Below are 12082 nucleotides of genomic sequence, written 5' to 3' on the forward strand. Positions count from 1 at the left end.
ATATACATTGCATATAGATAGACTATTCTACAGATGGATCTAAAATCTATAATGCTTAGATAAGCATTATATGTACGGGTTGATCTAAAGTCTATGTAGAAAATAAGCTTAGATAAGCATTATATGTACAGGTTGATCTAAAGTCTATGTAGAAGATAAGCTAAGATAAGCATTATAAAGGCTAAAGCACATGTAGGTGTCAAAGAAAATAGATTTAGCTTTACTGCATGTGTGAAAGAAAATATATGGATGTCGATTCCACTGAAGATTTTTAACTCAGCCCTGGCACAGCGTTACCCCGGTTGGATCGCCAAATGGCTTACATTTTCAAGCGATTAAGAGCCCTAACAGTCAGCAAGTAATACTATATGACGAACAAAAAAAAAAGCCAGAGAAAAGTTTACCGTTCTGAAACGCATGCCAGTGTTTGTTTGTTTATTTTTTTTCAGATGAAATGTGATTGGTTAATAACATTAGGATGAAAAAAAAACAATAAATCAAAACCTGCAGATGCTGAATCATTGGCTATCACAGTATCGTGGTCACCTGCAGCTCTGGTTGTAAATGTTACTGCTAAACATTATGAAAAAGAGATGATCAGTTTATAATATATATATTGTTATCAAGCTAGTCATTTTTATGTTCAATGCTAGTTCATTTACAAAGTAACTTTAATTTTTTTCAAAAAAGCCATGCATTTATCAGAGAGAGAGAGAAATGGGGTTTAATGTCCAATCGACACAAACTAGGTCATTTCGGGACTAACACATGGTTCAATTTTATTTCAATAATTCGCTTGCGCGTAGGGGTCTTTAGCAGTGGGAGGAAACCAGAGGACCTGGAGAAAACCCACGAGGTTGGACAGGCGACCCTACTCCTTGTCACGTACAACCGGGGAATTGAAACCCCACCAGTTGACTCAATGACAGACCGTATGATAAAGCGCGCACGTGCCTTTATCAGGTCAGGAGCAGATAATGCTTCATGGGTTCATGCATGTGCAAATATGCTTTCAGTCTTAATTATATGGAAATAATGCTTATGTATAATTTAAAGTGATTATATAATATCATCATTAAAAGACTTAAATGACAAATTATATTTTGAAATTAACACATCTAGGTTTGAAGAAAAGGTCATGTGATCTCAAGTTACTATCTAGAATCTTAAAAACATGTTTAATTCTAGACTCAGGACTATATTACCCATATGGAAGACTAGGCTGAAACCTATATGAGCCTGTCAATTTCATTTCTGCTAAGGCACTGTCACCAGCAGACCCTAAAAATGGATATAGAATTATGTACGTACTGCAGCCTCCAGAACCAGCATTTCATCTGTAGTGGGGTAAAACAAAAGTACCGGTACTGGAGGGGGCCTGCTATGGTTTAAAATGGCCTTTACTAAATTACTGTTTAGAAAGTTGTAATGTTAATGATTACCAAAAAAGCATGTGGTAATAAACATATAACAATTTTTTGTTTTAAATGTAACCATTTAGTTTTGAGGCTTTGCATTTCAGTTGCTGGTATTCAGTTTTGAGTATATAATTCAAAAAGATCACCATTGCCACTGGTCACTATTTCAACTGAATCTGAACAATAAAACCTACCTTTTTACCAGATTACAAACCTTATAATAAGACAGTAAAAGGTGAGGATTTAAAATGACACACAGTACTGATATGGTAATAGAAGTATGAAATCAGATAGGTGATGTACACAAAAAATGTAATAATTGTTAACCTTTTTTAGATGAGCTAGTTAACTTTGCTATAACTGTCACCACAGTGCTCTGTGTAGTTGTAAATATCTCTGAATTTCACAAAACCAAAACAATAATTTAGTCACTTCAAGAGGCATTATTATAACTTTCAACAATAAGAAAATACAAGTAAATGGAAATTAATCTTATACACATCTTATTGAGATTAATCCTAGACGAACTCAACTATAGAAATTCTAAGCACAAGCCTATGCTAGAGTAAATCATTTTGAACTGTTATACATGTATCTTGTTCTTGAATCTTAAATTATCCAAATCACATTTGAATATCAGATCTGTCCCAAATTTTCCATGTCATGTTGTAATCAATCATTAAGATGAAGTTGAGAAGAAACGGAAACTTTGAATATAAACTATTTGATTAACAAAACATTCTTAAACTAAAGAGTGTATAACTCTATTCTATGGAACTTTAAAATACTGAATTCTAATTCATGTTTTTAATTTTGAATATTATGGAAAATATTGAGTTTGAGGTTTAGCTCTGTTAACTGCATCAGCATAAATAATTCTGATTTTTGAGGAATGTTAAAATCAATAATGAAATATTCCACCTTTAGTAGATGAAGTTTCTATAGCCTTAGAAGTAGTTGATTGAGGTTTTTCAGTGGTAGTTAACTTAAGTTTTTCAGTGGTTGTCAATTGTACTGTTGGTTTAAATAAAAGAATTAATAAAAATTAATTTATAGAAACGACAAGTTAATAAGTGATTACTAGAATCTATAAAAATACTTTTAGTATATTCGTCAGTTTTCAAAAGGTATTTGTTGATGAAAGTAGCTTTAAGCATGCACATCAAACTTACTCAATTTCAATGTAGATTTGACTAAAGAATATTATGCAACTTATTTAAGGACTTCTATGGATTTCTATGATTAAGTAATTATACGCAATTATAAGCAAGTATAATTTAATTTAAAGACTTTTTTTAGTCCCATATTGGTTATTAGAGTTTAGATTAATTCTAAGTAAATTATCAGTGGCTAATTAGATTTGAAAGTCTGTTTAATATGAGTATATTACAATATAACATTATTTTCTGATTAAATAATTAAGAGAACAAATTAACCTTTGGTAGTTGTACTGGGTATTTGTTTTGTAGTTGACATTGGAACATTTTGAGTCGTTGTTGACATCACTGTTGCATTTATAGAAAATATAGTGTTTTATTATTTAAATTCATATAAGATCCTGAAAGTTTACACTGTATCTATTTGACAACATATATATATATATATATAAATGTAAGTACTTACATGTACTGTAGTTAACAAAAGATAAACTCAATAAATAAATAAATATAATACTTTTGATGTTAAAATTATAAATGAATTCAAGGGTTAAGCACAATTTTTGGTTACCCCATTTACCTCATATTAAATTGATCAGACATGGATTGTGTTAGGCAGAAGATAGTTAATTGTACATATAGAGGGATATTACAACACAACCACCAAAATGATTACCACTACAATATAATTATCAAGTTAGAAAAATAATATGCAATAAAGATCAAGAGTAAGTAAGTCACACAGATACTTTTACAGAATAAATAAAAACATTTAAAAATTCTGAAGACATACAAAAATAATCATCTGGTTCTCTGACAAAATATTTCCTTACACAAAATTAAAACAAAAAAAAATCTTTCAAAAATTATTAAATTTTGTTTCAAGTACTGTTTACATTGTAAATCATGGCAAGCAAGCATCCCTACAAGCATCATAAGAAATATTTCCAAATCAGTCTTTCCATAATTCAAACTTTTAGCAGAAATCCACTTTTAGTCATATAATTGAAACAAAACAAGAAATCATTTTTTACATATATGCAGATTTTCTTCGACCCCCCCCCCCCCCAAATATCTAACTAAATTTATTATAAATGCACTGCTAAAAACAAAATCGTAACTATAAATGCACTCTGTTTAAAAGATAATCTCATATGCATAATTTTACTTCTGACATGGAAATCTCATGCTTCATTCTAAAAGTGGTACAACTGAACTATCTTAAAACACATCAATTCTAGCTATAATATATTTTTGCTTCATTTTTATAATGAAGATTAAAGTCTCCAACAACAGAATCTATCCAATTTCTTATGAATAAGTAGAAACTCGAGAGATTAAAGAATGTTGTCAAGCATCAATACTGTTGTATTAATATATAGCAGTTCTATAATAAGCATGACAGTGATTATTACATGGATTAATGATTAGAAATTCATATTGAATGTAAACAGTTAATATATTACATGTGTATATGGGATTGGTATGCAGATAACATTTTCAAAAAAAGATGAACATTTTCAAAAATGATGAACAGAACCATAAGCACAACATCCCGCCCCCAAATGTTTAACGGCAATGATTATTATACATAATGTCACTATCTGTACTTTTATCAAATATTTATTTGCCTACACATTGTGCACCTTTCATCATTACTCATAGGAAGTCATATTGAGTATATGGCACTAGCTCACTAACCAAGGTCACAGGTTCAATCCTGGTGTTGGCCTAAAAGTACCTTGTAATTTTTCAGCAAAGTCTTCTCTTCAATACAAGACTAACATTCATTTCAGTCGAAGAAGAGCCAAAATAGAGTCTCAATGATCTTGAGCAACAGATGTTAAGATTAAGATTGATTGGATTAAGACTATTTACTACAAGATTGTTTCCAGATAAATCCACATATCAATCTGGATGCAGCAAAATGTTGAGTTTAAACCTTTCAGTGGCATTTAGCGATTGATCACATGAATATCACAATAATGGGTTTATTATACAACTTTCAATAAAACATGTTCTCTTATAGGGCATTTGGACTTGAAAAACAGTAAGAGAAGACTTATTGTAAACTTGAGCTATATGTATGATAAACCAGTATTTTAAATCTACCTAATGTAGATCTTTCATTTGGCATCAAATGTTATATAAATCATTAATTAGACATTTATATACATGCCAGGCCCATTATCAACGCTCTAGAACTTTGGATGGTTTTGATTTTCAACAGATTAAAATACGTATGTCAGTTAATGAATTAATTTAAAAATGAATAACCAAGACATTGTTTATTATCGAAACAATGGTAGCAATGACAATCAAGACTTCACTGTTCTGCAAATGATGGTAACTACGCTCAGAATGAAGTAATTTGACTGAAATTTTTTACATATTTTTTAACTATTATATCTAAATCTTACATAATGCATCTTAAATAAATAGTGATTTAAGTGATTTTGTCCCAATTTTTGAATGTGATTCAAAGAATAAACCAGTTGGGTTGTTTTTTTATTTAATCTGTAACTAGTGTAAGTAGAACTAAAGAAGTTGTATTTGCTACATATAGTAATATATAGTAATAGTTTAAAACAAGTAAACAAAAAACAGGTAAACAACATTATTTACTAGTAGAAGAGTTATGTGACCTACAAATTCATTAAGACTGAAAGAAAAATGAATGATTTGTTTCTCCATTTTGAATCTAGAGGTCAGTATTTCATTTTTTGGGCTATAATATTAATTAATCTAAAATAATTTCTTTACTAAATTTAGGACAAACCTGGCCAACATTTCAAGTGGTGGTCACGGTCCACCAACTGAATTAGTTTTGGTTTCAAAAAAATCTGATATTTACTAGACAATCTTTCCATTTGGCAATAACATGTCATTAACAATAGATTTGAATAGAACTCATTTAAAGATTGGACAATACAGGATTGAAGTATCTGGTTACGTCCTATAAAACACATTTTCTAGGTACTTCCCACAAAACACATTTTTGGGTACTTCCCAAATTGAACTAAAACCAAAAGTACTGGTATTATTAATTTATACTTATCAATTTACACCTTATAATTTAAATAAAAAACAGAGGAATTGAACTTTACTTAGTTTGTATCATCATGTTGATGTTGATTAACCCAGTCTTTTACATGCGAATCTACCACAAATTTTATCCCATAGCAAAGCAAGTGACAGCTAGTGCTCCAGCCTGCCATAACTTGTAGATATGATGTCATCATTGCAAAGAAATTTGCAACTTCCCACTATTTTGAATTTGTAAACATTTAACAGCATAGAATATGTTTATTCATTTCTAGAGAAAACATATGTACTGTCAAGCCAAATCCATGAGAACATTTTCAGCATGAAGATTTTGACTCTGTTCTAATACACAATGCAGAGAAACTGCTGAATAATATAAAATCAGAACAAACAGTGTGCAGATAAAATACATCAGTAGATAAAAGTACAGTGTGAAATTTTCAAGTGAAGGAAATCAATCTGATATTAATGATGATAATGTGATCTGAAAATTCAAACAGCAAAAACACCAGTCATGAAATGAAAATTATGAGTTAGTACACAACTACAATCAAGCAGCAGAGATTGTTATCAAATTATTACAATGGATTTATGATGTTTATGATCAACTTATGTTTTAAGTTTTCAGTTACACATACAGGTATATTTACGAGTTAAGAACCATGTGACACTGCTAGAATTTACAGAAATCTGTACGTCATTGTTATTCTGCTTAACGTTCTGGATACAATTTTGTGTGCACAAAAACGATTCTGATGTATCTCCCATTCTTTTTTACAGTCAACATCTGAATGTTGCTTTTGTGAGCAAGAACAAAAGTCAGCTTACAGCTAGTATGACTCCATCACTGTTCTATTTTAATTATCATCAGGTTTTAGCAATGATACAATAAATGCCATCCTTTTCATTAGTGTGCAAAATTGTAATGATGAATGAATATAATCTTACCAGGAGTTTTTGCAGGACATTGTTTCTTATTATTGTCCTGAAAATACAACAGAAATAATCAATGTAAACAATATATCATACATATATCTCATTATAATACGACTTCACACCTGGGATACTGTTTTTACCTGTATATGCCAGACATGTCCTACACCCAATAGGATATGTCCTACACCCAATCAGACATCAAGATACACTGAATCATATTCAAAATTGCAAAAAGTATTGACTGTACTGAGGGTATAACTATTACTATTCTCGATTGTCATTGATATTAGGCCGGATTGATTAAGTAATTGTTGTTTATTACAATTTTAACGTCCACTACATTGTATATATCAATGAAGAAGGCATAAATAGGTTAAAAACGTGTCTAAAATTCTTGTATATGAAAGTGTCACTTTAAAACACAGAGTTAAAATTTCCTGTCCCGAGAAGATCAGGCAGATACTTTTCTCCCTTCGGCATAATAAAATAAAAGTAAAATAGCAGGTCCAGGACATTATATTATAATACTGGTATATACCTTGTGTGATAGTTTGTGCCTTATGCCCAGGTTTGAATGTCTCATATATAAACCAGTATTCTAAATTTAGATATTCCCAAAATACTATGCATCCCAAATTGCAGATCATAAAAGAAATAATGTTAACAAAAGGTTACTTACTAAATCTTTACAGCCTTTTTCCAACCAGGACTGTCGGTGCCAATCTATGCCATCAGAACAACGTTCAACTCTCTCACACCAATTACATTGAAACTTGACATTCTGATGTATGATACATTCTCCACAATCGGATATAGTGTTACACGCTAAAGCAGATGAAATATTTATTTTATTAACAAAGTTACATAAAAGCAAATTGTACAGTGAGATACTAAATTATTATCTGAGACATTTGTTCTGCAAATTTTGTCAAATGAAGATGAAAAATATAAAGTATCCCCACTTCTATATCTAAACCACACATTGGCATCAGTCAGAATTTTAAAACAACAATTATTGATTGCTTCAGTTTCAAAAATATATGTTACCATGCAAAATAACTAATCCCACAGCAGCTAAGTTGTCCAAACACAGCTCAAAGGTTGTCAGCTATTTATTTTTTAGTAGGTAAGGGAGCAGCATTTATAAGAAATTAAAAACTGATCAATAGTATATTAAAGATAAACATGGTGTATACATTTCAAGTCAAGTGGACAATTTAATCAAAAGCGACAGCAATTAACAGAAATGAATAGGTATCTTTGTGTACAAATTTCAAGGCATATGGATAATAACTTCAACCTCCAGAGCATCAACAAGCAACTGTGGACCAAAGCATACATATGGATGCATTTCAATGTGGGCGTATAATAAAGAATTTAGCTTACTTGGCAATGGTGATAGAATGATGACAGTTCCTGATTTAACTTTATCTGTAGTAAATGCTACTCTGTGGTATTCATATATCGTTCTTCGTCGAATTCCTGCAAATATAAAAAAAATATTAAACACTTTAAATAACATACAAAAATGATCTAAAAAGATGACATAAAGTCATCATTATGATAATCACTGTGTTAGACACAAAAGCCGTTAAAATTATATGAAAAAGAAATGTCTTGCTTAAAGCAGTAATGTCTTTTTTGCTTTATGTTTTTAAGAAAAATAATATCTATTATTATATACAAATAGATTAATAAATGAATTATTACAATTTAAAAACATTTAATAATAATAATCTACACTAATATTTGTGACTGTCATTTGTTTGTCTGTTCAGGGTTGTCGACTACACTAGGGCTGTCCTGAGGCTGAAATTTGGTGTATAGAGGTAGCTCGGACCGGGGAGTAACATGGGCTGGATTACCGCTTCCTGTTTCGTAATTATACTACTTTCAACCAATACAGCGACGGGTCATCTGCTAGTATTTTCATAAAAGGAATAGTCATGTTGTCTAGACAAACATATGGAATAGCAACTCTACTATCACTGGGGTATATCTCTGTGATCTCTGACATCAAATAATACATTGAATTTGTTGTCGTAGCCAGTATTTGCTTGGGTTTTTACAATGGTTTCGCTGTTTGCCATGGTTAATTTTGAGTACTGGTGAAGAACATCTCTTTTTCTGTCACATGTATTTTCAGAATATCATATTTAAAGCCATCAGGTTAATGAATTGATTTAAAAAATATACAAACTTGTTTTCAATGTGCTTATATAATCAATATTTAATAACCTACCATACTGTTGTAAGTAAGTGTCTATATAGAAGGCATCAGACAAACCAATCTTCACTGGATGACTGCTATCAGATATAGATGACACAGCAAGGGGAATCTACAGGGACATAAACACATTAATATATACTATTCAAAAAAAAGTAGGGGATATTTGATTTTGGGGGCATAATACTAAAATATGAAAATGACTACGAAAAAAGTCACTATAGAACCTAACAGAAGAAACATTTCCAGTTACATGTGACGCCCAAACGCACCAATAGCTACCGCATGGAATGCAGGTGATGCTTGGGATCATCATGGGGGTCCAACCCAAGATTTGCACGACTCTGACTTTGAATGTTACAGTCATTGTGGCATTGAATTCCAGGGTGGAAACATCAGTTTAATTGTTTTAGTGACCAGAAAACAAATTTTGATATGCGTCGGCTAACCCAAAATGAAAGGTTACGTGCCCTTGGCATGCTACAGATCGGCACAACACAGGCGGTTGTGGCGCGGACGATGAATGTTTCTCAGTCTGTCATAAGCAGGCTATGGTCCAGATACCGTGATACACAATCTGTACAGGACAGACCACGCTCAGGTCGACCAAGGGCGACAACTCAAGCCCAGGATCGATTTATCCATACCTTGGCCTTGAAAAATCGTGTCATCACAGCAAATCAGATCAGCGCTCGTCTTCAAACAGACACTGGTGTGAGAGTGAGTGGCCAGACGATTCGGAATCGACTGCATAGGGGTCACCTTCGCGCCCGACGTCCGCGCGTGACCCCTTGTTTGAGAGATCATCACATTCAGGCAAGACGTCGTTGGTGTAGGGATCGTCTACACTGGGATAATCGACGCTGGAGCAATGTGATGTTTTCAGATGAGTCAAGGTTCACTGTTGATTTTTTGGACAGCATAGGAGGGTGTGGCGTCGTCGAAACGAGCGCTTCCAAGACGTTAACGTCATCAGACATGATCGATTTGGGGGTGGTTCTGTTATGGTGTGGGGAGGCATCACTGTTGCTGGAAGAACGGCTTTACATGTTGTTGCAGGGCGTGTTACAGGCCAGTACTACCGGGACAACATCTTGGCAGTCCATGTTGTGCCGTTCGCACGACGTCATGGCCGCCGTTTCATCTTCCAGGATGACAACGCAAGATGTCACAGGGCCAGGATCGTTACAGGTTAACTCCAACAACAGAACATCACCACATTACCTTGGCCAGCACTGAGTCCCGACCTCTCCCCCATCGAGCATGTCTGGGACATGCTTGGACAGAGGTTACGTCAACGTCAACAACGTCCTGCCAATGTCCAAGAACTTGCTGCTGCGTTGCAACAGGAATGAGACAATCTGGACCAAAATGACCTTAGACGTCTCATTAGGAGTATGCCACGTCGGATCAATGCTTGTTTGGCAAACAGAGGAGGATTTACCCGTTACTGACTTGGTTGTGATGCTGTGGTAACTTTGCTGTTTGACCCCGGGTATCATTTTACCCTTATAATGGTCAGTCTGTGCCTTACTTAGTCTAACGATCATTTGGAATGTGAACTTCATTTCATTTTGTCATTTGTTTCTTCGTCAGTTTCATTAGGTGACTTTAATAACACTTAAAAATCAAATATCCCCTACTTTTTTTGAATAGTATATTTATCAGCATTATCAATACCCCAGCACACAATCAGAGAATATAATACTAAAGCTTTTTAGCATTACCAGTTATTATTTATTTATTTACATATCAATTACCAACAGCATTTAATTTAGACCCGTGTGTCTAAAAAATACAATAAACTTACAGTTTTATATAAAAATTTGATGACACCATCACTCGATAAGATGACTTCAAACTCAAATGGATTGGCTGTAATAAAAAAAAAACATAGAACAAATTTTAAAGACAGAATTATCTATTTGGCTTTTACATAGAGAGAGAGAGAGAGAGAAATGGGGTTTAACGTCCACTCGACACAAACTAGGTCATTTCGGGACTAACATACAACCGGGGATTCGAAACGCCAGTCGACTCAATGACAGACTTTATGATACAGCGCGCGCACGCTAACCATTCAGCCATCCAACCCCCCTGGCTTTTACATTTTAATTTCTTGTAATAGAAGAGGGATAATGAAGAATACAGACATAATGTGCTAGTAGGACAATTTTGCCCAGACAGCAGCATTTCTGACGAGTCTTTATCACATTCTAACCGTGATGGGTTCTTTTGTGCTTGTAGTTATCCCATCCGAACAACTAGGTATTTTTTCCTTGGCAGGCACTATGTCCTCCACAACTGACATTAGGAAATCATGCTGGGAGATCACAAGGAACTTCTTAGGCCATCACTGTAATCGAATCTGGTTACTGAGCCAGTTTAATACTCACTGAACCTACTTGGCTCATAGAAGATCTTTATATCTGTCTTTACACAATAGTGTCTTGGGAATAAAAAATTATTCTCCATTATTTATGAGATGTCCTGATGTGTCGCAGTGAATATTATCTATAATTTCATATAACATTAAGCATTTAAATGATATTCAAGATAAGTGTACTTACTGTCATTTTGATCCTGTAATTGTACAGACTTCCACTGAACAACAAAACGATCACCTGGAAACAGACAACAAAATTAACATTTGAGGGTGAAATAAAGCCCAATTAATTTAATGACCCACATACACCAAGCTCTTGTATGAAAGCAAATACTTGGAACTACCTTATATACATTGCTTTTTCTACCTCTTAGAAGTTTTACAGGTAAATCAGGCCATACATTCATGATTACCATGAACAAAGTTGTAGTAATTTGATTCTAACCATATTGTGGATATACATGTAAACACATTTAATTCATATAAGTGGATTCAAGGTATCAATTATGTAATAATCAGTAATCTCCTTAGTAAGATTCACCATGTCTGTAACTAACAATTATTCTATATGTGATTACAACTATAATAAACCCATTTAATATACAGATGTAACGTCATCCTTTGATGTTAGCATACCATTAAGTCAAATAATGTATGGACAACTTGCCAATCGTACATTATTTATACTAGATGAAATATTGGACTTGTGTGATGTATTTCATTGAAAATCAATGATAGTGTCTGTTTAAGTTGTTTAATGGTCATGAGCTTAAGACATTGTGTAATATATTGAAACAACACTTGTACAGTATCAATATTTATTTTATGATCAGTAGTGGAATACCGCGTTTTATCAGTGAAATAAAAGTGTTATTCCACTGGCTAGCAGTAGTCCATGTTGTTTTTACCTAAA

The 12082-nt window shown here is 33.0% G+C and overlaps 1 protein-coding gene across 4 annotated transcripts in view; it reads right to left on the reverse strand.

Annotated features, from left to right (window-relative positions):
- Nucleotides 1–12082, reverse strand: part of LOC126831978 (plexin domain-containing protein 2) — a 45080-nt gene that overhangs the window by 9493 nt on the left and 23505 nt on the right. Inside the window, exons 7-14 of one of the 4 annotated variants that reach the window (XM_050562657.2) lie at nucleotides 11354–11407; nucleotides 10594–10658; nucleotides 8799–8895; nucleotides 7943–8038; nucleotides 7236–7381; nucleotides 6569–6605; nucleotides 2855–2923; nucleotides 505–570 (exon numbers count right to left, since the gene is read on the reverse strand). In XM_050562657.2, the coding sequence (XP_050418614.2) occupies nucleotides 505–570; nucleotides 2855–2923; nucleotides 6569–6605; nucleotides 7236–7381; nucleotides 7943–8038; nucleotides 8799–8895; nucleotides 10594–10658; nucleotides 11354–11407 (630 nt within the window). Of the gene's footprint in view, nucleotides 1–504; nucleotides 574–2854; nucleotides 2924–6568; nucleotides 6606–7235; nucleotides 7382–7942; nucleotides 8039–8798; nucleotides 8896–10593; nucleotides 10659–11353; nucleotides 11408–12082 lie in introns of all 4 variants that reach the window. The other 3 variants (XM_050562655.2, XM_050562659.2, XM_050562660.2) reach the window with 3 other exon arrangements.

This window comes from Patella vulgata, chromosome 9 (assembly GCF_932274485.2).
Source record: "Patella vulgata chromosome 9, xgPatVulg1.2, whole genome shotgun sequence".
Taxonomy (NCBI): domain Eukaryota; kingdom Metazoa; phylum Mollusca; class Gastropoda; family Patellidae; genus Patella; species Patella vulgata.